At 41.7% G+C, this 27,064-nt stretch overlaps 1 protein-coding gene across 1 annotated transcript; it reads right to left on the bottom strand.

Annotated features, from left to right (window-relative positions):
• Positions 1-955: 955 nt before the first annotated feature.
• jph1b (junctophilin 1b) lies at positions 956-26,123 on the bottom strand. The gene is made up of 6 exons (XM_053487079.1): positions 25,574-26,123; positions 17,643-18,396; positions 7,547-7,665; positions 3,516-4,192; positions 3,140-3,237; positions 956-2,585 (listed from the first exon to the last, which is right to left on the bottom strand). The coding sequence occupies exons 1-5, from the start codon at positions 25,950-25,952 to the stop codon at positions 3,157-3,159; spliced, it is 2,010 nt and encodes a 669-aa protein (XP_053343054.1). The 5' UTR covers positions 25,953-26,123; the 3' UTR covers positions 956-2,585; positions 3,140-3,156.
• Between the last annotated feature and the right edge of the window lie 941 nt (positions 26,124-27,064).

Here is a 27,064-nt window from a genome sequence, read left to right as displayed (position 1 = left end):
ATGTTGAACAGTAAAGTTATGGACCGAAAGAGTAAACATTCAAATGAAATAAAAATTTACAATTTTTTATTGTAACATACAGTTTAACTTGAACAATTTCCAAAAATTATAATAATAATAATAATTATAATATTAATAATAATAATGGGGACAGTCAATACCAAAATGTTCATCGATGTTTCTTCAAAATGAAAACCAGTGAAAAATATATATCTGAAGACTCGTTACTATTAAATGCAAATACAATTATAGAACTTTTCATTAAAACATAGACGCTTCGTTGTTTTAGAAAAATACGGACAAATCTTCGCTGAACTTTGTAGAAATGCGTAAAAATATGAAGTCTATACTGAAGTGAGCGGGATCTTGTTTTAAATCAGATTGTGTTTTTTTTTTACTTCTCCGTGGGCTTCAATAAAATATTAAAAACAATATAACACAGCCATGTACACAGCCAACGCTTATAAATAAAAGTAAAAAAAAAAAATCAAAAAGAAAAAAAATCGTTCTACACTTTCATTCCGATGCTTCTCTCTTTCCGTTCTTTAATCCTTCCTTTCTGCTCACATGCTCTCGCCGTCTGAATAAAACTACAAAGATAATCTCCAAAAATATGGAGGGACATCCCTCAAACACACACACACACACACACACACTGGCGCGCACACACAATACACATTCACTAGAACAGAAAACCACATTACTAAATAGGCATGGGACGATATTATTATTATTATTATTAATTTATATTATATTAATTGAAAAAAAAAAGTTAATTGGACAGAAATTTTTTTGATAACGAAAAAAACATTAGGAAAAACAAATCGTCAAACTGCCGCACTGTGTCCACGCTAATAAGATTTGTAAAATTGTGATGAATATCGCGGTATATCGTGTGACTGATTATCGGCGCATGCCTACTTTTAAATAAATACTAAAAGTCTAGAAAAAAAAATTGATCTACCTTCAAATTAGACCATGCACACGAGAAAGTCAGCAAAAAAATGTCCTGAATTTAACAATATAATTTAGAACAACTGACTAAATATATTCATATTATGTATATAAAATATATATATTTATATTTTTATTTTTATTCAAATACAAGCACAAAAGTGCCATGTACAGTTTACTGTAAAGTAAAACCACAGCTTCATGCACCACCACGTAAATAAATATACTACAGGTTTATTACAGATTTCAATAAATTCATTAAGACAAAATTCCAAAATCACGACTTATGTATTTTTTTTCCCCGAGGTAAACTCGAACACTATTTTTAAAAAGTCCTTTAAGGCATCTGACTACATTCGCGTGCTCATCCTGAATCTGCTCCACACCGCGGTTTAGGGCTAACGGGGGTGATGAGGGGAAGAACGGTCTCCGACCACTACATGTGCAAAACTCCAGTGCAATAACCAGTTATTAACCAAAAAAATAAATAATAAACTAAATAAATACATAAATAAATCCAACAAACACCATGCATAATATCCTGTAGCTAATTTACAACACCCGCGTATCAGAACGATACTGCTCTCATCTTACAAACGGAGCTGCGCACTTCCACATGATCATTTCCACGTGAACCAATAAAAAAACAACAAAAAAAATCGAATGAAATCACCTCGAATCGTCGACTAATCGCGCCACAGCCGTGATATTGCTTGTTATTCGATTGAGCTTCGCGTTAGCCGTTAACCGATTCGCACACATAGCAAGGGGATAAAATGTACACGATATATACTGTATATTTTTGGTAATTTTTTTTATATTAAAAAAAAAAAGAAATACACACACAAAAAAAGAAACAAGCTCAAGACATAGTTGTTAAATTTGTACCACACCCGGGCGTGGCATTCTCCTAAAAACACGAGCAGGTGGTGTTAGACAAGGCTTCAGAGACGGGTAATGCAATAAGACTGGTGAGTGCCTCTTTTTTTTAAATGGGCACGGTGTTTAGATCAGAATGAAGACACACATACACACACACACACACACACTCACCTCCCACTGTGCACACACACTTGCCCCTAAGCCCCCCCCCTCCACCCATTGGCAACGTCAGAGGGTAAAATTGTAAGGCAGCTGTTCGCTTCCGTCAACTAAAATTACATTGCCAAACGTATCCAGTTTTCCCCTCATACATTTCTCCCCATACACACACACACACACACACACACTCACACACACTCTCCAACAGGCCGTCCATGCACTTCACACTGGGTACGGCTTGGCTCAGCACATTTTTTTATTTTTATCCCCACCCCCACCCCCTTTACCAACGACTGTGCTTGCTTCAGCTTTCACAGAGCCCAAGCGAGTCGTAAATCACGGTCAGGACGGGGCGGGGCAGGGCTGTGGGAGGGAGGGGGGGGAGGCAGGGTTGGGGGCGGGGTGGCGGGGGACCTGGTTGGGCTCGGCTACGGGACTCTGCTTTTTTTCACTCCGCTGTTATTTTCGCTCTTAATTCCAGTCGTCCACTCGTCCTTTGCCTGTGTCTGAGTCTGAGCGGCGTGTTCTAAAGGCCATCCACACAACCGCAGAGAATTATGGGGCCTACGCCGCACGTCCTGAAGAACTCGCTGGAAAAGTGAAAGAATCAGAGTTACTGTACATCAGAACAGCTTGGTTGTTGCTAAGCTTATGGGTTTAGGAACCAAAAAAGCTGTTTTAGATATAGCGTTAAACAACGCGCACACATGCACTTTTTAAAGATCCTGATAATTAGCTATTCAGCTGGATCTCGCTAATTAACTGATCAGCTCATGCAGAGTCTGACAATCAGCCGCTCAGGACTGCAGTAACCGGTGTGAACTCACCACATAACTAACCATATGATAATTATTTTTAATCTAAATTGGATCCAAATCATTAAAACCCAATTCCCCAGAACCGGTCTGAGAGCCCTTAAATTTGGGTCCAACGACAGTCCAGAAGGTTCAGTTTAAACTGAAATGACTTGACTACATTTCTTTCTCCAGATGAAATATTTAATCAAATGAGCAGTGGATGATTGAATTCTCTGCAGTACCACCACCGTGGCCAACAGTGTCAAGGTACAGTGTCAAGGTACTGAGTGAATATGGTTCAGTTACACTAGTTAAAGGTTTCATTGCGGTAATAATGAAAGTCTTACCTGAGTTTTATGGTGCATCAAGTCAAGAAGTGGACAAAAATAATGGCTAATCCGATGTTTATCAGCATCACTAATGCCACCAGTATTGAGTTGGGACCCTGCAGGAGAGTCAGAACAACAAATACATAAAACCTCCTGAAGTCTCTATCGTTAATTTCAGCTCATCAACATCACTAAAAGTATTGATCCAAACATCTCGCTTAAGCTTGAGGAGAAACCGAACCATTATGAACTTTTGATTTGATCATGTGATATTTCTCACCTTCACCAAATTAACCAAATCAAATGAAACACCTTTTTCTGATTACCAGGTGTGTGTGTGTGAGTGTGTGTATGTGTGTGTGGTGTGGGTGGGAGGTCGAAGGTTGTCACTCACCGATTCTTCCTCAACCACGTCCGTGGTTATCTCCATGCTTGCTTTCTTGGTTTCTGAGAGACTCTTTGGCTTCAGACTATCCTGTTTTCTCAGCTTAGGGTCTGGCTTGACGTCTTTAGTCGTGGCAAGCTTGGCGGGGGGCATGGAGGGTGCAGGGGTGAGATATTGCTTGGCCGGTGCCGGTGCCCTTACGAGGGCAGATGAACTTTTTAGCTTCTCTTCCTCCTCCGACTCGTCGGGTGGGATGGACACTTCCGCCTTCACGAAGTAGCTGTGGTACTGCGAATGGACCTCGCCGTTTCCGGGACTCGAGGAGTTGGCGACCGGCGCCAGGGGTTTATAGGACGCGAGGGAAGAAGAAGAAACCACGTCCTGCTTTACTTCCTGTTTGGCCGGCACCCTGGGGGTGGTTTTGGGGACGACGCTGGCCGCTAGGCTCTCGACTACGCTCTCTTTGGTAGATTTTTGTGCGCTTCGGTTGAAGAAGGATTTCTTCTTGATGGGGGTGGGTGAGGGCGGAGGAGTCGGACCCGGGCTTTGGGTGGGCGTATGGTTGGGCGTGGTGCCCTTGCGATAGAAATGTGGGCTTCCTGAGGGGGTTTTCTCTTTTTTCTCTTCGATGACTTCTTTAATCTCTATCGGTTCGCTGGAGAACTTCTGCTTGATGTAATCAGGGCCTTTAAGGAAAATAAATACCTCAATTATTCCAAAATTAGACTGAATATGTGAAATTTTTTATGCTCTAGAATAACAATAGAACCGCTTCCAAGAGGCTGCATTGTATTAAAACCAGTGACCCATGTCTGGGGGTCTGAGGAAATCTAAATTTATAGACAGCATTGAGTTACAAAGTCATTATTCTCAACATATATATTTCATGTTAGTAGGTAAGAATCCATGGAAGTTCAGTTATTTTCCACTGCCTCTCTCTCTACAAAATATGGACTAGCTACCTAAATCATTAGCCTTAGCCATTAGCTAGAAATGACTTGGTGCCCAGATTCCTCAGTTGCCTAGCAACAGTACTTTAACCGCTCGAATGGTATGGGTGCTGTGTATGGTCTTCCAGTGTTAAAAACAAGAGATGTTTTGCTGTACTCATTTTAACACATCATGTGTTACTGGTGTAATGTCGAGTTAAATGCTCTCTCTCTCTCTCTCTCTCTCTCAGGCCAAAGCCGTACATAAACACACTGACACTCTGTTAGTGTTTATACACTGCAGGAGAGTCAGATTCTGCTCTACGGTTGGACTTTGAGCCTTCATGCATTTCTCAGATTCTTCACAGAGATGACACGAAGCCAAGCCGCAGCTGACACGGGTGGGCTTTCTAAAACCCTCACTGGGCCGCGTCCAGGTCCGGCCATAGATGGGTCTGTTTATCAGACACTTCACAGAGCCGACAAGCGCAGTGCTGACGAGCCAAAAACACCAGAGTCTTACTGAGTTTTATACAAGAGGTAAAACTAAAAAAGGTGTTATTGGAGCTTCATGAAACCATTTCGCAGCATCGAGCCAGTCGAGTCCGGAAAGTCAGGTTTGTCCACTTTCATAAGAGAGTTTGGAGGGTCAGGGCGCACCCCGGTTGAAACGAAAAACAAAAGCTTACTGATATTAGTTCAGAGTTTTGACCCTTTCCATTTCCATACACATCACGTGCAATACACTGATCACTGAAGCCCTGATCCCAGACTGATCCTCTGTCAGCTTCTGCGAGGACAAATGTGCTCCCCGATATGAGGTTAGAGATGAGGCTAGCATGCGGTGATTGTTTTCACAGCCTACACCAACACTAGCTGCATTGTGTCTCTTGGCAGCGATACCTTTACAGCACTGCAGAGCCTGAATCTGAAGAAGACAAAGGAAGCTGTTAGAGCGATCCAGGAAGGGCAGAGAGCAGGGAGACAAACCATGACCCAAAGGATGATGTAATCGTTATATGTGACAGAAAGAAAAACAAGAATAAAAATACAAATTCTGTGTTTTTTCTTCCTATTATATAATGCAGATTTACAGTATGTGAGATAATGACCTGTTTCTTATAAATATCCCACTGTAGCTCAGTAAGAACTTGGAGACGACGTACTCTGTGGGTTTAGGGCTTTAAAAACGAAGGACTATTAGATTGATTTAGACGTTTTGTGACTAGTTTTGGTAGAATTTTAAGACCAGTGAGTCTCTGGGTTTGAGACCAGGACCAGAGTAGATTTGTGCTAAAGGTTGGGTTTGGGGAATTGAAGTTTTGAGACCAAACACTAAATGGATAAGACAAGCTTTCGAATGGAACCAATGGTCTGAGATTAGCATGTCTTTGGTTTTCAGAGTGCGAGACCAATAACTGGGTGGCGTTGAGGATTTATAAACCAGCTTTCACATGGCTTTAACAGCTCAAGACCAGGTCTGTGATGGAAGGAAAGTTTCAAGACCAGTTATTGGTTGAATTTAGTACTTTTATAGAAGAGTCACTGAGTTGATTTGAGGTTTGAGGTTATTCATCACATATACAGCTTTCTTAGAAGGTTGATGTCAGAGTGAGGATCAGCCATGGGGTGAGATAAGGGTTAAGGGTTAACTTGGTGGAGCTTGGGCTTGAAATGCTGACCCGCTGATAACTCAGACCCTTACAACCCAATGCTATCACCGCGGGCAGCTACTGGCTGGGTTTGGGTTTGTTTTGTTTTTAAACCAGCTGTTGTGTGGGTGTGAAACCAGCATTCGTGTAGGGCTGGTGGTCTGAAACCAGCTAGTGATTGAATCCAAAGTCCAGCACAGGAATAAAACTATTGGTTTAAACAAAGCAAATTTGTTCAGATTGCAGAGACAAAGGCACCAGCTACAGTGTGCATAATGGATTTAAAATGAATATTTTGGTTTGAATCAGTGATAGGTTTTACGAATTTCAGGCCAGTAGTTGAGAGGGTCTAACAGTGATGTCTAACAGGCTTGATTGTGTTAGTTTGTGATCAGACACTAGTTGTGGTTGAAGTTTGTAAACCAGCTGTTGTGCCAGTGTGCCAGTCTGAGAGCAGCTACAGAATGGAAGTGAGGGTCTGAGACTGATTACTGGTTGGAGTTAAAGTACTGACTGGGTTTCAGGGTCTGACACCAGCTCTTGTCGGTTTTTAGCGTCTGAGACAACATGCTGAAAGAACTGGGGTTTCTGACCATAAAGTATTGACTCGTTATTAAATATCAGTTGAGTTTGATTCCAGCTGATGGGTTTGAAAACTTAAGGCCAGACCCGCAGGGTTTGAAACAAACAGCGCTTCTACACAACGGATTCAGCAGAGTCGTACCCGGGCATGGAATGAAGCAATTGTGTCTAGTGTGACGGCAGAGCCTTACAGAAGAGTGGGTTTAGAGCAGCAGCTGAATAGAGATGTTTGTGCAGGAGAAAGACTTTGTGGATCTGAAACCAGGGGCTGACGGTGTTCACAGTTTGGAACTCGTCGTTTGTAGCATTGGGGGTTTGTAAATAATTCTGGAGGTAGAATGAAGACTTGAAATTAGGCTAATTACATAACGTCTTACGTAACCAACATGGATGTCATGCTTACAAGTGAATGTATGATGGTGTGGAATCTCTAAACGAAACTATTCTGCAGCAGACTTCGAGTGGACCCTCATGCTGTCCTGAAAGGAGTAAAATAATCGCCTTGCTTTTAAACGCAGCACGAACCGACGGACGGACGGCAACAAACATCCGAAAAAGATATGCAAATGATATTCCTCCCTCCAGGACTCATTTGCATTTACATCTGCTTAACGTTCTCTTGCTGAATAAAGGCAAAGTCAAGACCGACGCAAAGCCAAGGGCACACACACACACACACGTGGATTTTGTGTTGGAATGTTTGTGTGCATTAAACAGCCGTTTAACCTGAAAAAGCCTGAATTATGACCAGACAGTGTATTGTGAAAATATTGATAATAAATGATGGAAATTAGTTTTGGTTAATAAATGATGATGTCAGGGATGTAAGTTTGGACTCTTCTGTCTGTGTGTGTGTGTGTGTGTCTGAGGGGAATACCTGGCTGGCGGAAGGTGGGCGATAGCTCTCGGGCCACGGCTCGAGCCACCTCCGAATCCTGGCACGCTGCGAGCGCTGCCTGGTCTGCAGCTTCCGCTTTGGCTCTGGCGTGGGCCGTTCTGGAAGAAAAGAGAAACAAAAACAAAAAAATCAACTAAAGTGTGTGCAGGGAGGTCAAAGCCAAGACTGCAATTAAAATAATAAACACGTACGTACATCAGAGTCACAGTGAAAGGATGAACTGCTTGTTTCTCTCATACCGCAGTCATTTATTCACCACGGAATTATTATTTTTTTTATAAACTCCCGACATACTTTTTTTTTTATCAATTTATTGTGTAACGTCACTGAAACTCGTTCCTGTTCTTATTTACATTATAGCAGCGATAAACAGTATAGAAAAAGTCAGGAGTCTTTAAACCTACAGCTTTACCTCTGTCTGTTACAACGTGCTCACACTGGAGACTCCTTCCACGCTAATGAGCTGTTGCTATGGAAACGACAGCGTATCAGAGCGAGCGCATTAATATAACCTGTGCTACGTCAGAGCTCATTCTCTTTACTCTCGCCTTAGTGGTCTAGTGATGAGGTGTGATGTCATAAATAGGAGCGTGAAAAGCGCAGGTGTGGTTTTTTCCCCGTTCTGCTATAGGTGTGTAGGAGCTTCTTCTCCAAGGAAGTTAGTGTATCTTCCAAAGCGGTGATAAAAAAGTGTAACACAGAGAGAGAAAATAAAAGATCTTAGCTAGAAAGGGTTAAAGCTCTGAACATCACTGGGCCTTGTGGAGTGTTGAGAATGTGTCCGTCAGCGGAGGAGAAGAAGAACACACATGCCAGGCTCAGCGTGGAAAAAAAAAGCAGCAGCCTTCAGTCCGTCTCGCTGTTCTGTTGGCGGTGTTGCATTCTTTATCTTTTTGAATAGGCTGCACGTAACAGGGTATAGAGCAGAGACGGAGAAGAAGATCATCTCCTTGGCGACAGATGGAGCAGTTCTAAGGTTTTAATTTGGCAACAGTAACCCCCCCCCCCACACACACACATACATAAACACACACACACAATCCACCCACTCTCTCAGTGGTGCAGATAAAGATGTCAAGACGAGCACATCCTCGCTGTGTCGTTTAGAAGCGCCTGCACCGTGTCCTTTTTCCTCGTATTCAGCAAACATTCAGAATAAACAGATAATAAACGGTCATCAGGACGCGTCCTGGAAATGTTCAGCGCGGAAATAATACTGCATTAGCAAATCAAGTGTTACAGAGACAGTTCTGTCTCGCTGCTGCGTTTTTCACACTTTCCTGGGACTCATTCGCTGAGAATACTAAGGAGTGCCATGATGAAGATGAAGATGATGATGATGATGATGATAATGATGGGATTCTCTCACTGGAGGTGTCTGAAAGTGATCCGGCCTTGATATTTGTGTATAACACTGAGTTCACTGGGTTTAATATTAACCTTAAGTAAGCCCAATCTGGGTCACACCAGTGAGCGAGTGGAACAACACCGCAGTGTAAGTGAGGACGGAGCCGCAGGTGACTCGTTTCTGCAGTGTTTAATAAAACTCTTAATGGATAAAGTGCCCGATGCGGCCTTATTCAACAAATAAACCAACGTCACGATATAAGAGCGCTCCAGGATGTGCGGTGATAGAAAAACAATCAACGTCAGAGCAGTAACACAGTGTGTGAGGGATACAGAGTACATAATCCGAAGTGTCGCGTCAGGGAGGGCGTATGATCTCTGGCAAAAAGGGTCTCACCGAGGTGTAGTGTCTGTAACCTTTTAAAATTCAAATCTTTCAATGATCTTAATTGGCATTCAGATGAAACTTGGCCAATTTAGGTTTCACATAAAAAGGCATAAACCTGAAAAAGTATTTTATTCTAAAATGCTAAATTGTTACAATATCGCAACATGAACTTGACATGGTTACGGACACTACAGATTTTTTGCTTTGTACGTTTTTTTCATACCAAAAAACAGAATGCTTTAATTTAAGCAACAATTTTTACAGGTCACATGTTTCTATAAGCTTACACCAATTTAAGTATCAATACTTATAAAGAATTGTGAATAATTTGTCATTTAAATGATTATTGCTTGAAGTGAGACAGTATAAAGCTGAAAAATTGTCTATTTTCGGGGCTCATATAAAAGCATCTCTCTAAAACAGCTGAATTTAGCAACTTGAAATTTTTAGGTATTTCTTCGGTCCCTTCCATGTTGCATAAACTTCAGAAGTAGCTTCTTTGGCCGCACACTTTTTTCTCTATGATATGTATAACATGAAGAATTATAATAAGATCAGCACCAATACTGTGTTTTGGCGTCTCTGTGTAGATTTATTTGCAGGATGTTTTTGCTGGATTATGTGAAACACATCACCACGGGGTGTTCAGAGTGTCAGGCCGAGACGCTTCCGCATCACCAAACGCAAACACATTCCCCGGCGGATTAGAGAGCGTCGCCAATCTGTACGTTTAATCTCGTCCAGAAACACGGACGTTGCTGCGCAGAGCCTCGGGCAGACCAGGAGACACGAGCTCAGTGTAATTACACGATTAATCAGGTATCACGGGATAACGAGGACACGGCTGCGAGGATACACACTCCTCACTGAGCTGAGAGAGCGCACGAGTCGCTGTTTAACTGCAAACCCATGGGCTTAGCAAATACACAGCATACGATCACCTGTTCATCACTGTGGCTCGTTCCCAAACCCACGCTGTCCCCGCTGTCCCGCCGTCCTGCACATGTCCTGCGTCCTCGCAGTTTATTACACATAAAATACACACAGCCAGGAATTTATGTAGAGTTCGTCAATAATTTAAGTATCTGTTCATTTCTTTAATATACTGTTAAGGTTATTGATAGATACACATCCTTAATGAGATTATCTCTTCAATGATTTGTATTTAGCCTCGATAAATGTATTTATATTTATATTGCAGTTTAAATCTCAATTGCAATACAAGTTCCAAAATATCACAAAGTGAGTTTTAAATGAAATTGTGCAACTCTAATAACCAGACTCACTGTTTAGTTTATAAATGATTTTTTACATTTTCAACATACATAAAAAAACAAAAACATGACTTTTTTGCCTTGTTTTGGTTTAATTATGAATAATATTTTAATTTAGTAATTAAATAAACAGTATTGTATAAAATAGAGAAATTGTAAAAGTCTGACCACAATAAACTTTTATATTCACCAAATAAAATTGAAGCTTAAATTATCAATTTAATTAAACTATTAACCTGACCTTATGAAATATATCAATTTAATGAATTACGTTGTCTTTTTTATGCTAGGCAAATTTAGTTATGTACCACATATTAAGTGTTTTTGACAAAAAGAAATAAAAATATAAAAAAATAACTATAAATATATATTTTCAGAAGGCTAGTTTATATTATTATTATTATTATTATATTTCTTTTAATAAAAGAAAAATCCCTTGTTGGGTGTTTGTGCTTTAATGCAGGTCAGAGTCCAGATCTGGGTCAAAACACGAGCAGAGAAAAATCTCAGCAGGGAAACATAAATATTAATTATTATTAATAACCAGGCGCGGGTCAGAACCGGGGAAAGATGAAAGTGAAAACATTTGGAAGTGAAAACCACAGGAAGAGTGGAACAGATGTGAAACAAACACACAGACACACAGACACACACACACACACGATTCTTTATTAATGTGTATTAAAACACACACACACACACACACACACACACACACAAACCAACACTGCATCATCGCCATGAATTCCAATTCCATGACGGTTCTGAGTGTGTTACTGTATCTGACTGCACTTTTATTCATATGCATTCTTGTTGAATGATTTATTGTTTTGTAAGGTTTTATTTTTATTATTATAATTATTTGTTAAGATTGTGTTAAAAATCCTAAAAATCCTAAAAAGCTAAAAAAGTCTTCTGTACTCCGCGCCTGGTGATTTACATCTTATAGAGCGTTTAAATGCAGAATAACACACAACTGATAAAACTACCATAGTAACACGGAGGGGAAACACGGACCGTATAAGGCAATACAGGACAGCCGAGAGCAAAATACGAGGAGGCGAGCGGGACAGAATTAGATCTGATGGAGCGTTTAGCATTAAACAGTTAACCTTAATAACACATTAGTTAACATTAATGAGGATTACTTTTAAAGCTCACTTGTATTTAATTAAATGCTACTTAATAAATTGCTTCATCACATCCAAGAATAAATACACATAAATTTAATTACATCATGATGACAGGGGTGTAAATATTGGCACCCCGTCCAGTATGTTCTCTGCCAATTACCTGCTACAAATATAACTTAACTCATAAGTTCATGAAGTGCACTTTTTATTATATATATATATTAATACAAAAGAAACAAAGACTATAACACTGAATATTTCTTGGTAATTAATATATGATGTAAAGTACATTACATTAAATGAATATTGATGCTCTATGCATTTCTGTTTTAAATCACTTACAAATATAATAACAAACCAACAAACTATTTTCCAGCTCTGTATATGTGAAAGATCTGAGCAGGTGGAAACTGTCGCATCGTCACGGCACCGAGGGCCAGACAACATCATTAGATAAGAAACATCCGAATAATTAAAATTAATTTGCATAACGCGATAATATCTGATCAGGTACGTCATTTCACTTTAAAAACTTTTACATTTTATTAACCTGTTTGAAAAACAAACATCATATAACACGACAAGATTCATGGACATGAAGAGCTGTTTAAGTGAAAGGGCTACACACACACACACACACACACTACACATGCTCAGTCTGCTGAGTGTTCCAACAGATGATAGGCGCGCACAGATCGACTACTGTATCAGTCGTTTTATTCTCGTCAGCGCTGAGGAGCCAAATCCTGCCTTGCCTTATTTAGTCAGCAAGCAGCAATGAGACACAGAAAGAGAGAGAGACAGAGAGGGAGAGAGAGAGAGAGAGACACTGTCTCACGATCTCTCTCTTCACATTCCTCAAGTCCCCCTCAGTGCTTATCTCGGCTCTACATAACAGAATTCGAACACAGAGAAAAAGAGAAAGAGAGAGAGAGACTTCACTGGGAACGCTGCTCGGGGACTGTCTCACTGTCTCACTGTCTCACTGTTGCAATAAAATAAAATAAAATTGCAATGTTCACAAGACGTTACAGAACTGCAGACTCGACCTGCTAATGTTCCCGTTCTACAAAGACGCTGTACAGCGGACACGCTGCTAACGCTAATGTTATCACATGTAAAGATGTTTATTTATGTAACATGTATGGAAGGAGTCTCCAGTGTCAGGGGCAAAGATGGAGCAAAGTGCTGTGATGTGAGAGGGATAAAACTTGTAAAAGAAAATAATCACCCCTGTCACTTAGCAGTTTACTATAACACACACACACACACACACACACTGTTTATTTACTCAACTGCTAAATTATTTAATTGATGAAGTCAGTCTGAGTTATAAAAGATTGCTGATACTCAGTAGTGTGTACCGTCTGGCCATCGTATTTATTTACATTTATTATGTTACTGACAAGCTAATGGTTTAACATGACACTAAATATTAAGCTAGCAGCCATGTTAGCATAAACAAAGCAATATTAATAAAAAAGCATTATATGATAGTTTACAGGTTTATTAGCTTGCATTAGGAAATCTGGCAGACATAAGAAAAAAAATTATGGAGAAACAGTAAAATTTTATACTCCTTAAAATAGTGATTTTAGCAGAATGTGTGAATATACAGTACATTTAGCAACTTGTTGCATGCTAATTTAGACAGCAGACTTAGCAGAATTAGCATGTTATTACAAAACTCGTGTGGCTAAAATATGATTGAAATGACCTCGTGAATTTGTGTAGTTAAAGTATAAAAACTTCACAGTGAATTAGCATCACTCGCGGATCAGATACAGTCTGGGAGCTAGCGAGGACTAGCGTGTACACTCTCATTCCTGTAATGCTAACACACTTAGCTTTTGATCATTATTAGCAGCATTAGCATTTATCTCTGAAGTGTTCATTTACACCCCCTGATTTAGCCTGCTATGCTAATTCAGACGCTAAAGCTGCTTATAGAGTGAAAGACGAGGGGAAGAGCGTTCCAGCTATTCGGCTAGATATTTGGTTTCAGAGGTGACGAGTGGCTTCGTGTATTTATAGAAAGGAAACTAGTATATCAGCGTGTGCTAACTGGTGAAGCGCTCAGTTTTATGTGACAGGAAAAATATTTATAGAATATAGCATAAGTATGGAAGTAGCATGCCTACAGCTAGCCATAAATGCTAACCAAATGCAGTTACAATTATTTCTATATAAATCATCAATACCACGACAGTAACAGTCCATGTGTCTGTGGGACGCTAGCTGAGAGTGGAAAAGCCAGCTAACAGGTTAATGTTTTGTGTTATGCAGATAGCTGATACAATGCTAGCAAACAGGCAAATAAAATTAGCTAAAATAAGTAATATTACTTCCTGCTGTTAGAAAGACACAACAAATCATACTGCTGCTTATAAGTCATGTGAGGGAAAAAAATGAAAATATTGCTTTTGTTTTGTGTATAGGGGTGTGTTTAAGAGGCGTTAAGTAGATGGATACGTTTGGGAGGTGGGGTGTTGTGTACACGGCCATAATTGGAAGGTGGGGCTTCATATACATGGATGTGATTGAGAGGCAGGGCTTTGTGTACATGGACTAAATATTATTTTACCATATTTTAGCCACACAAGTTTTGTAATAACATGTGGTTTAGGAGGTTCGGCTTTGTGTGCATGGACATGACTGGGAGGTGTGTCTTTGTGTGAATAGACATGATTGGGAGGCGTGTCTTTGTGTAGACGGACATGATTGGGAAGCGTCCTTGTGTGAATGGACATGATTGGAAGGCGTGTCTTTGTGTAGATGGACATGATTGGGAGGCGTGTCTTTGTGTAGATGGACATGATTGGGAGGCGTGTTTTTGTGTAGATGCACATGATTGGGAGGCGTGTCTTTGTGTGGATGGACATGATTGGGAAGCGTGTCTTTGAGTAGATGGACATGATTGGGAGGCATCTTTGTGTGAATGGACATGATTGGGAGGCGTCTTTGTGTGAATGGACATGATTGGAAGGCGTGTCTTTGTATAGATGCACATGATTGGGAGGCGTGTCTTTGTGTGAATGGACATGATTGGGAGGCGTGTCTTTGTGTGGATGGATATGATTGGGAGGCGTGTCTTTGTGTAAATGGACATGATTGGGAGGCGTGTCTTTGTGTAGATGAACATGTTTGGGAGGTGTGTCTTTGTGTGGATGGACATGATTGGGAGGCGTGTCTTTGTGTAGATGCACATGATTGGGAGGCGTGTCTTTGTGTGGATGGACATGATTGGGAGGCGTGTCTTTGTGTAGATGCACATGATTGGGAGGCGTGTCTTTGTGTGGATGGACATGATTGGGAGGCGTGTCTTTGTGTGGATGGACATAATTGGGAGGCATGTCTTTGTGTGGATGGACATAATTGGGAGGCGTGTCTTTGTGTAGATGGACATGATTGGGAGGCGTGTCTTTGTGTAGATGGACATGATTGGGAGGTGTGTCTTTGTGTGGATGGACATGATTGGGAGGCGTGTCTTTGTGTGGATGGACATGATTGGGAGGCGTGTCTTTGTGTGGATGGACATGATTGGGAAGCGTGTCTTTGAGTAGATGGACATGATTGGGAGGCATCTTTGTGTGAATGGACATGATTGGGAGGCGTGTCTTTGTGTAGATGGACATGATTGGGAGGTGTGTCTTTGTGTGGATGGACATGATTGGGAAGCGTGTCTTTGAGTAGATGGACATGATTGGGAGGCATCTTTGTGTGAATGGACATGATTGGGAGGCGTGTCTTTGTGTAGATGGACATGATTGGGAGGTGTGTCTTTGTGTGGATGGACATGATTGGGAAGCGTGTCTTTGTGTGGATGGACATGATTGGGAGGCGTGTCTTTGTGTAGATGGACATAATTGTGAGGCGTGTTTTTGTGTAGATGCACATGATTGGGAGGCGTGTCTTTGTGTGGATGGACATGATTGGGAAGCGTGTCTTTGAGTAGATGGACATGATTGGGAGGCATCTTTGTGTGAATGGACATGATTGGAAGGCGTGTCTTTGTATAAATGCACATGATTGGGAGGCGTGTCTTTGTGTGAATGGACATGATTGGGAGGCGTGTCTTTGTGTGAATGGACATGATTGGGAGGCGTGTCTTTGTGTGGATGGATATGATTGGGAGGCGTGTCTTTGTGTAGATGGACATGATTGGGAGGCGTGTCTTTGTGTAGATGAACATGTTTGGGAGGTGTGTCTTTGTGTGGATGGACATGATTGGGAGGCGTGTCTTTGTGTAGATGCACATGATTGGGAGGCGTGTCTTTGTGTGGATGGACATGATTGGGAGGCGTGTCTTTGTGTGGATGGACATGATTGGGAGGCGTGTCTTTGTGTGGATGGACATAATTGGGAGGCGTGTCTTTGTGTAGATGGACATGATTGGGAGGCGTGTCTTTGTGTAGATGGACATGATTGGGAGGTGTGTCTTTGTATAGATGCACATGATTGGGAGGCGTGTCTTTGTGTAAATGGACATGATTGGGAGGCGTGTCTTTGTGTGGATGGACATGTTTGGGAGGTGTGTCTTTGTGTGGATGGACATGATTGGGAGGTGTGTCTTTGTGTAGATGGACATGATGGACATTGGGAGGCGTGTGAGTTTTGTAAAGAGAACGCTACAGTGATATAGTGATGATGATCAGGCAGTAAAGGTATTGCGCGGTCTGGAGTTCCTCATGTAGCCGCTCTCAATGCCGCTGTGATTTCATCACTAACACATCCGCTCAGCTCTGCATTGATTAGCTGCTCACAGAGAGCTTTAGCCTGGGGGCGAATACCAGCACTCATGTGAACACACTATTCTATTCAACGCTCTCTCTCTGTCTCTCGCTCTGTCTCTCGCTCTCTGTCCCCTCCTCATGAGTTCTCTGTAACTCTATATCCTTTCACCTCTGTCTCTCTGTCCCTCACTCGTCCGCTTTTTTCTCAAACGATCTGTTTTTTTCTTGGTTCGTTTGTGCATGTTATGTTTTTAATGTCTGATACACAACACCTGTCTGAACTGATCTAATCTCTTAAAGGAACCCAGCGTGTGTGGGGACGAGACGGACGTGCCTGTTTAAACCACGACAATATTTCTGTTCATACCAAACTACATTAAATCAATCTTACATAAAATGTAAAAAATTAAATATTTATAGATTGTAATATGTGCGAGATTCATCCTTAACAGCATGTACACTTTAACAAGGCTATTTGTTGTGATTTTATTTTTGGCTTCTCATCTGCACAGGTGCATGAAACCGAAGGCGAAATAAACAAGCTGAAGTTAATTGCTTCTCCTTTCAGACGATTTTCAGCGTTTAAACACGCTCGCTATGTCTTCCTCTCCGTGCAGTTTTAAGTATAAAGGAGCCTGTTTAAGGTACATGTTGCAGCTACTTAAATTTATTGTTTAAAATGAATGTAAGGCTTCTGCACGTCTGTCTCTTCCTGTCTCGGCCACTGTCTCAGTGTCTGTAATCACTTTCTTTTCTCTAGATCCTAAAGTTAATACCTTTATGGAGCTTCTGTAAGAATCTAACTCTACCTCTAGTTCCCACACGTCCCTAAAATCTCTCCAGTTTCACCTCCTGTTATTTTCATTTCTCCCTTACTCAGCAGTTTTCAGACGAAGAGCAGGAACATTTCTCCAGGAAAGTGTTTTATTAATGATTTTTCTGACGTCAGAGTGGCGCTAGCATGTTTGATGCGATGATGGTATTTAACTTTGCTAATGTTTATAGCGTTACACACAATTAGATATATAATGTATTCAAAAATGAACCACAGGGGGAGCTCTATCACCCAAACAGCTACCAGATCCTCCACCACCAATAACACAGACGAAAAACTGCCGTGTGACAACTTGTGACGATAATATCATCACCAGTGGTGTCATCAGGTTGGGAGATTTGTCCCCACACCCATTGGGTACTCACCTGGAGGTGGCGATCTCCACTTTCGTCCTGGCGATGGCGGCCGCTCTGATTGCCCCTTCAACAGCACGCTCCACTTTCTGTTTGGTCTTGGCATTCTTCAGCGGAATGAGCTGCTTCTTGATGCCCCTCACGAGCACGTTGTTCTTGTACTTGCCCTCCTCGCGAGTGCCGTCAGGGAACACGGTGGAGCCGTAGCCGTGGCGTTTGTTGTTGGCCCACTCGCCCTCGTACTTCATGCCGTTGGAGCGCTCGCTGATACCGAAACCGCTGCGCTTGTCGTTCTTCCACTCTCCCGTGTACGACTCGGTGGTGGTAGCATCCACGTTGTCCTCAGCCGGAGCGTTGTCCTCGTCCTCTCCGAAGCTCAGTGTGGAGTTTGCGTCGCTGGAGCTGATGCGGCTCATGGCGGCGTCGCTGCGCGCCGAGCTGCGCTTACTAGAGATGGACGAACGCGAATCCGACTTCCTCAGCTGCCTTAGGCTGCCAAACAGCGAGCCGCGCCGGAACAGCCCCTTCTTCCTGCCCGAGCTGAGCTCGCCATCGCTGTGGACGTTGAGGACGAAGCCGCCACGTGTCCCGGCCGGACTTTCTGACGAGCGCTCGTTGAGGACGGAGCCGTTACTCTGCTCGCTGCGCAGGGAGGCGAGGGAGGTGCGCAGCGGCGAGCGGATCACCGCAGCCATCCCATACGGGACGCTCTGTCTCACACCGTACCCGTGACGCATCCCGCCCATCCACTGACCCTGAAATGTACCTGTCAATCAAACAAACACACGTGGGGGTTAAACGGCATCTAGCCTGTGACGTGCTAAATAAATTTCTGCTTAAACTATTAGTCTAATTGCAATTATATTTATTCATGTACTATATATACAATTGTGTGAAAAACTATTTGCCCCCTTCCTAAATTTCTTAATCTTTTGCATGTTTGTCACACAAAATGTTTCTGATCATCAAACACATTTAACTATTAGTCAAAGATAACATAATTGAACACAAAATGCAGTTTTTAAATGATGGTTTTTATTATTTAGAGAGAAAAAAAATTCAAACCTACATGGCCCTGTGTAAAAACGTGATTGCCGCCCCTTGTTAAAAAATAACTTAACTGTGGTTTATCACACCTGAGTTCAATTTCTGTAGTCACCCCCAGGCCTGATTACTGCCACACCTGTTTCAATCAAAAAATCACTTAAATAGGAGCTACCTGACACAGAGAAGTAGACCAAAAGCACCTCAAAAGCTAGACATCATGCCAAGATCCAAAGAAATTCAGGAACAAATGAGAACAAAAGTAATTAAGATCTATCAGTCTGGTAAAGGTTATAAAGCCATTTCTAAAGCTTTGGGACTCCAGCGAACCACAGTGAGAGCCATTATCCACAAATGGCAAAAACATGAAACAGTGGTGAACCTTCCCAGGAGTGGCCGGCCGACCAAAATTACCCCAAGAGCGCAGAGACAACTCATCCGAGAGGCCACAATAGACCCCAGGACAACATCTAAAGAACTGCAGGCCTCACTTGCCTCAATTAAGGTCAGTGTTCACGACTCCACCATAAGAAAGAGACTGGGCAAAAACGGCCTGCATGGCAGATTTCCAAGGCGCAAAGCACTTTTAAGCAAAAAGAACATTAAGGCTCGTCTCAATTTTGCTAAAAAACATCTCAATGATTGCCAAGACTTTTGGGAAAATACCTTGTGGACCGACGAGTCAAAAGTTGAACTTTTTGGAAGGTGCGTGTCCCATAACATCTGGCGTAAAAGTAACACAGCATTTCAGAAAAAGAAAATCATACCAACAGTAAAATATGGTGGTGGTAGTGTGATGGTCTGGGGTTGTTTTGCTGCTTCAGGACCTGGAAGGCTTGCTGTGATAGATGGAACCATGAATTCTACTGTCTACCAAAAAATTCTAAAGGAGAATGTCCGGCCATCTGTTCGTCAACTCAAGCTGAAGCGATCTTGGGTGCTGCAGCAGGACAATGACCCAAAACACACCAGCAAATCCACCTCTGAATGGCTGAAGAAAAACAAAATGAAGACTTTGGAGTGGCCTAGTCAAAGTCCTGACCTGAATCCTATTGAGATGTTGTGGCATGACCTTAAAAAGGCGGTTCATGCTAGAAAACCCTTAAATAAAGCTGAATTACAACAATTCTGCAAAGATGAGTGGGCCAAAATTCCTCCAAAGCGCTGTAAAAGACTCGTTGCAAGTTATCGCAAACGATTGCAGTTATTGGTGCTAAGGGTGGCCCAACCAGTTATTAGGTTCAGGGGGCAATTACTTTTTCACACAGGGCCATTTGGATTTTTTTTCTCCCTAAATAATAAAAACCATCATTTAAAAACTGCATTTTGTGTTTACTTGTGTTATCTTTGACTAATAGTTAAATGTGTTTGATGATCAGAAACATTTTGTGTGACAAACATGCAAAAGAATAAGAAATCAGGAAGGGGGCAAATAGTTTTTCACACCACTGTATATATATATATATATATATATATATATACTGTATATAAAAACACTGCTGCTTCGATTAAAATAAAAGGCAAGATAAATAAGGACACGTGCAAATGATTACAAAGTGCAAAAGCCCCTTTCAGATTTAAAATTATTATGTTTGAAAAGTGAGATAGAATTACAGCATTTGCGACTTCTTATTTTTTAAATATCAGCACCGTTAACTTCAGGGTTCTGGGGTTGAATCCCAAAAAATGTTAAATGGGAATCTAGTGCACTATGTAGGGTGTACAATTCCTTGTTCCACTAGTAGTGCCCTTGATCAGGGGTTACGGAGGGATTTGAGATTTAGCCTTGTGTTAGACGTGAGGTAGCGTTGTAGCTAAGCGTTAGCCGTGAACAGAACGACGCGGGCGGTTCAAAGGCGATTTAGAAGGACTTAGAAGTGATTAGTGCAGAGACGGCGTGTTGTTTAAGACGCCATAACGTTATCAGATGTGTGTTCTTACTGAAAGTGCTTCTGTGACTGGGTGTGAATGTGGGTTTAGTCAGACAGCTGCTCTCTCCTCAGTACTGCGGACCGTACAGACCTACTCTCACCCACGCTGAGACACACAGTTAGTGTCATTAACCACTGGACAACACCTGGGACACGCCCACTCATACACAGAGTTACACCTCACAGTGCTGTTACTGTCTGTTATCATCACTCTCGTCCAATCAGGGTCCTGTAGAGTCAGTGTTTTAGATTAAACAAACAGATCTGGCTGCATTTTGATTACTCTAAAGATGTCCAACTTATTTAAAGGTAAGAAGTTTGACTTTCTGATGCGCTGATCTGAAATCAGTCTGTAAACAGGGGAAGAACTCGGATGTGATGATAAAAGCCTGAGTTGACCTTTGTTGCGCAAAGGACACTTTTTAAATATCTTTTCAATTTCCTGTGTTTAAAAGAAGAACTATTGTTTGAACTATTTGCTATAGATGGAGCTGCTACTATTTTTCCCATTCGAAACTCCACACTTGAAATAAGCCGTGTTGTTTTTAATTTGCATTATGTAAGAACACAAAATGTCCAAACCGTAATGGACAATCATTCATAAAGATATTAAACTATATTTTTTTGCCAATATCCAGCCCTGTCTGTGCTTCGCAGCGCCACTCCTGACTGAGCTGCTGTTACAGAGAATTCATGAGCTCCTGACCAATCAGAGCGCTGAACTCAACATTACAATATCAAGCAGCTCCATGAACAGACGTCTGTCCTGAACACCAACATAAAGAGACAAATGGAATAGACATGAGGTTTATTATTATAATACGACTGTATCAGCCTTCTAGGGTTAGGGTGGTAACTGTGTGCGTGTGTGTGTGTGTGAAGATTCTCCTGCAGCCTCATGGGATAAGATATCCTTCACACAAGTCATAAAGATATATTCTCTAATAAAATATATTAATATATCCAACAGATACAGCATTGACCCCCAAGTTCCTCTGGAGGAGACGCTGCACTCAGGGTGAGTCTGTGTGCCTGACACGATCGGGACAACCGTCCTCACACATCCTGACCTCCACACAAGACGTGAGTTTAATAAAAGTTGGGGCGACGAGCCGCACACTCTGAGGATGTTATTGTAAAAATAAATCCACAATTTGAGGAGTTTTATTCGAGCGCAGGCTAAGCGCTCTGCTCTTCACCGTGTGTAACTCAAGCTGTGGAATGACGAGTGTGTGACGGAGTGGACGCCCGTCGCTGCCATATCTCTGTCCTGAACACACAGCGCTATTTTAAAACATGGAAGTAACCTGAGACGTGGAGAAATTTGCAGCTTAAGCCAATCATAACTCTGGTTTATTCACAAAACACGGTTCATCTTTTCCGCTGGGACGAGCTGTCTCCCTCTCGCCTCCGCGGCTCATCACCGACGCGGGGACGAGTTATAAAAGAGGAAGGAGATTTCTGTCAAATCTGACATTTCATGGTAAATACCCTGAGCAAAATAAACACGACATGAATCTCTAACTCAACGATTTGATAAGATCTGAGCCGGAAGGCGTCAGTAATCTCTAATTTCAGTGATTTATACTGTACAGTTATCGTTTCTATAGTAACGGCTCATTCACAGGGAGGTTTACGGGGCACGCCCCCCTGAGCACAAACAGATTATTAACATGCGTAGTGGAAGGAGTCTCCAGTGTCAGTGATGTGTAACAGTCAGAGGTAAAGCTATGTCTTGTGACATCTTGTCTTGCGATCACTAACTTTACTACACACGAGGCTTTACGAGCTTCATTCAGCACACGATTATTTCATTCACTCAACATTTTTCAATCTGCTGAACACAAACTCAAACCTAACGGGGATCGATGCTGATCTTCAGCTCCGTGTCGTTTCATAGCAACTCTGATCTGAAGTGTAGCAGATGTTGCTATTATTAGCCGTGACCTCTATGACTGACCGGTCCAGACCAACGCCATAGATCACAACACCAGCGGCTCGGGTCCGACTCGGATACACATATAAATACGTTCAACAAGTTCAACAAGCTCGGCCTTAAAAACAGCCAGAATAATCCTAAACCAGGAAGAGTCCTAATATACGTCCATATGTACAGTAGAGTCTTATATCATGTAATATGTAATATGTTTTCGTACATAATATTTTTATAGATGTTTATACGAAATGTTATGTGGCCTTAATAAAGACATATAAGTTAAATAAATGTATTAAGTGTATTATATATATTAAAATCCTCAGATGTACAGTAGCCTCATGGTATATACAGCCTTATGTAGTCTTATAAAGTCTTTGTAGTCTTTCCCAGGTTCCTAAATCTAATCCGTACCAGCACAATCCAAAGATGGCAGGAAGTCCCACTGAGATCGTCTGAGTTCAATGTTTCTCACTGTGGTTCAGACGAAATCACAATCGTGAAAAAAACAAGCACTCTGGAAAATTTTAAATGCAGTCGCGTGAGCAGAGCGTACAGTATGTGATCCGTATGTGTTTTGGAGAAGTTGTTCAGGACTTTGTAGGTGGTTCGGGTCACTTCCTGTCCAATCATAGAGTCAAAAAATATGATGAATTCCTACAACTTTGCTAACATTTAACAGAGTTCTACTAAAAACAATTACAGTCTTGCTATGAGCTGCTACAAGCTTCATGCGCATGCTCACGCTCACGTAGCAACACTGTGCGTTTCCCAACCAATGTAGCGCTCGCTAACTAGTCTGGGATCACTACACTGACACGTACGGATCAAAATATCGTGCACAAATGAAGTGGAGTGTTTCGCTAAGTGCTTATTTATCACTAGCTATCGTGTCTGAGAGAGACGACATTATATTTACCAGCATCTGGATGTAAATGTTAATTAGACACACGCTCATGAGAGAGAATCCAAAACACGGCACTGTTAACAGGTGAGCTGGAAGGACGGAAAAGTCTACATCGTACATGATCCGTGAGTACAATGTGACACTTTATAGATAAAGCGTAAACAATTCATAGGAGATTAAGACGTGTGACGTCATGAGTCGAGTGACCAAGAGCGTCAAGAACTTCAGTTCAGGGCGAATCCAGCATGTTTTAGCAAAAAGTTCGGGAACGTTCAAAAGGCCGCTTGTATAAAGTGCTTTACTGTCTTACAGTCTTACACTAATCAGTCTTAAGTCTTATATGTAGTCTTATGACGTCCTAATGCGTAATGCCTTATGTATGAGGTCTCATGTATAACCTAATGCAGTGGCGTGAACTATGCACTCTCGGACATGCAAAGTCATAGCGCTAATACATAGCCTTATATGGAGTTAATAAGATATCTTAATGAGATATGAGTCTTCATCATATCCAGTTTTAAAATTCTCTCATATATGAAGCCTTACAGTCTTAATTACCAGCGCTGTATCGTCTCATATGAAGAGTATGGAGTCTTACATGCCGTCATATAATATCTTAATATGTCACTGTATCAATGAGAACTTTACACAGTACAGTCTGACATGTAGCCTTGTGTAGTTGTATGTCATTTTATAGAAGTCTTATAAGTATTCATATCCGGTTTTTAATGTTCTGCCTTATATGGGGGCCTTATTGAGAATGTAATCTTATACGCAGCCCTGTACAGTTGGAATATACAGTTCTGACACACACAGGCGTACTACACAGTCTTATGTAGTCTCATGAAACCTTACATAAGACGTTCTCCAAGCTCATATATCTAGGCTATGCCATTTTAATCTTACATGTGGTCATACTGTATAAAGTCCTATGGCCTTGAGCCACATCAAGTCCAATCGAATATGTAGGCTTGTTTTAAACAGACAACTCATTAAACTCTCATATGAAATAATAATAATAATAATAATAATAATAATAGAAGTCTCCCTATGTCTGATTATCTGCCTAAAATAATGTCTTATACAGGACATAATGCTATATACAGTCTTATGCAGTTCTGTCTAGACCCTGTAAAGTCATATATACAGTCTTAAAGCCATCTTCATGAATTTGTCTGTCGTCTGCATACTCTTTAGAAGTCCTGCAGGTTTTCTTTTATAGATTAATCATAGTAGTGACATTGCAGCTTCTGTAGTGTTTATATAGGCTTATGTACATATTAGTTATAAAGCTGACCTCTCAATATAAGGCCAATTATGAAATGTCAGTCATATTTATAAAAGCTTAGGTATAACATATCATACAGACTTAATAACACTACATAGGTTTGTATAGGAGCACAAGGCTACTTATAGAGCTTTCAGATGAGATGATATGTCAAGGCCACAATACACACATCCAAGGCTTTTATTGTGTGTTAGGTCTTTATACAGAGCTTATAACCATCTTATATGATGAGTTTTATATTAAAGGCTTATTTTAATGACTGATATTTCATATTCCTTTGATCTGTAATAACTTATAGTGCTAATATTTAGTTTTACATAAGCATTAAATATTTGACGTTATATTTTTGGAGCTTTATTATTGAAGTCTGTCCATGTAGCGTTATACAACCCTATGTCATTAGGTGTACATGGCATGTTATATAAGCTAAGGTAAATTAGTCACGTGGCTCACCTTCTATCACATACAGTCAAATAATCTGTTATTGATTAATGAATTAATATATTAATTTTAAGTGTAGCCTTTAACAGAAGTCTTTATGACGTGTTGTACCTGAGCTCTTACACAGAAAAGCCCGGGGTTTTATACGCCCTCCGTGATTCTCTACACTTTATGTCACGTTATAAAGTCTTTATGACGTGTTCTATGCGCGCGTGTAGATCAGTCATGTGACTCACCCCGTCCGTTATACTCTGCAGCGTTAATATTCATCCTAAGTGGCCTCGTGCGCATTAAGTCTCTATAGCGCGTGATAATGCAGTGTGAGCGCGACTCCTCGGGCGTTATATAGGAGTCTCGGGTGAGCGGAGCGCGAGCGGAGCGCGAGCGGCTGGAACTCACCCCCGTCCCCGTAGGTCTCGACTCCGTAGCCGTCCTGCAGCCCGTTACTCCACGTGCCCTCGTACCTGGCGGAGGTGTTGAGACTCTGCCGCACTCCGTAGCGCCCCTTCAGCCCGTGACTCCACTCGCCCCGGTACAGCCACCGGCCCTTGGCCTCCACCCCGAGCCCGTGCCGCTTGCCCTGCGCCCAGTGGCCCTGGTACGTGTTGCCGCTGGGCCACGTGTACACGCCGACCGCCTCGAAGCCGTTGCGCCACGAGCCCGAGTACTCGCCCTGGCCCTTGGGGCCGGTACAGACGCCGTGCCCGTGGGCTTTACCGTCCGCCCAGCCCCCGCAGTACGTCCCGCCATCGTCGAAGTCGAACCGGCCGCCCGTCATTCAGACAACCCGCGCGCGCGCCTCGGTGCCTGTGTCGGAGCTCGGCGGAATCGCACGCGAGGATTCGGGATGGAGCGGCGGAGAGTCGGGGAGCGCGCGCGCATCGGGCACACCGGAGGCCGCACGCGCTGTCAGCGCCGTTAGTCACTGTGTCTGATTCTCTCTCTCTCTCTCTCTACACCCCCCCCCCCAACCCCCCCCCCCCCCGGAGCGCGCGAGAGGAGGAGGAGGAGGAGAGCGGCGCGTGAGTGTGTGTGTGTGAGTGTGTGTGTGTGACGATCTAAACGAATCGGTTCATTCCTATTCCTTTAAATGATTCTGTTTAGGTGAATCATTTATAAAAAAATAAAAAAAACTATAGTGTTTTATAAATGATATGTTGTGTTTTATATATTATCTGTGTGTGTGTGTGTGTGTGTGTGTGTGTCTCCCCTGCTGCAGGGCCCCTGTGTATGTGTGTGTGTTTGTGTATGTGTGTGTGTGTGTCTCCCCTTCTGCAGGGCCCCTGTGTGTGTGTGTGTGTGTGTGTGTGTCTCCCCTTCTGCAGGGCCCCTGTGTGTGTGTGTGTGTGTGTGTGTGTGTCTCCCCCTGTTGCCTGAAGCCTCATTCGGTAAACAGGGACTACAATCTACAATCATATTAATTCATTTCATTCATGTGAGTTTTTTATTCCAGAACTTCTACCTGTTCCAGATGCAGATCCAAACATTAACACATTTACTGTCTTTATTTCAACAACATACGAAATTAATTAATTTAAAATTTGATCAATTAATAAAGTTGATGTTTATTTAGTTTTTGAGTGTTAACCAATTTCATTACAAATATAAAAAACTAAGAAAGCATGAGAACATAGACATAGTTGGTAGTAAAATAAGTTATAATAAAACATACGTTTTTATTAATATTTGTTCAACAACAATAATAATAATATTTAAAAGACTAATGGAGGAAAAAAGTGCATTTTAATTGCTTTAATTTAATGTCATGGTGCTAATTTAAAAGAAGTGTGAATATGTTCCCGTATTATTTTATTTACTTATCAATGTTTTATATATATATATATATATATATATATATATATATATATAATCTTTCTATAGAGACCACAT

Source organism: Clarias gariepinus, chromosome 25, assembly GCF_024256425.1.
Source record: "Clarias gariepinus isolate MV-2021 ecotype Netherlands chromosome 25, CGAR_prim_01v2, whole genome shotgun sequence".
NCBI classification, from domain to species: Eukaryota; Metazoa; Chordata; class Actinopteri; order Siluriformes; family Clariidae; genus Clarias; species Clarias gariepinus.
The sequence above is the reverse complement of the archived record's forward strand: the minus strand, read 5'-3'. Positions and strand labels throughout refer to the sequence as shown.

What these genes read in the sequence shown, in the direction of transcription:
- jph1b (XM_053487079.1), bottom strand. Translation starts at nt 25,952, where the DNA reads ATGACGGGCGGCCGGTTCGACTTCGACGATGGCGGGACGTACTGCGGG. An exon ending in GCCCACCTTCCGCCAGCCAG is followed by an intron (nt 4,193 to 7,546) that starts GTATTCCCCTCA and finishes TTTTCCTTAAAG; the next exon opens with GCCCTGATTACATCAAGCAG. An exon ending in ACGTGGTTGAGGAAGAATCG is followed by an intron (nt 3,238 to 3,515) that starts GTGAGTGACAAC and finishes ACTCTCCTGCAG; the next exon opens with GGTCCCAACTCAATACTGGT.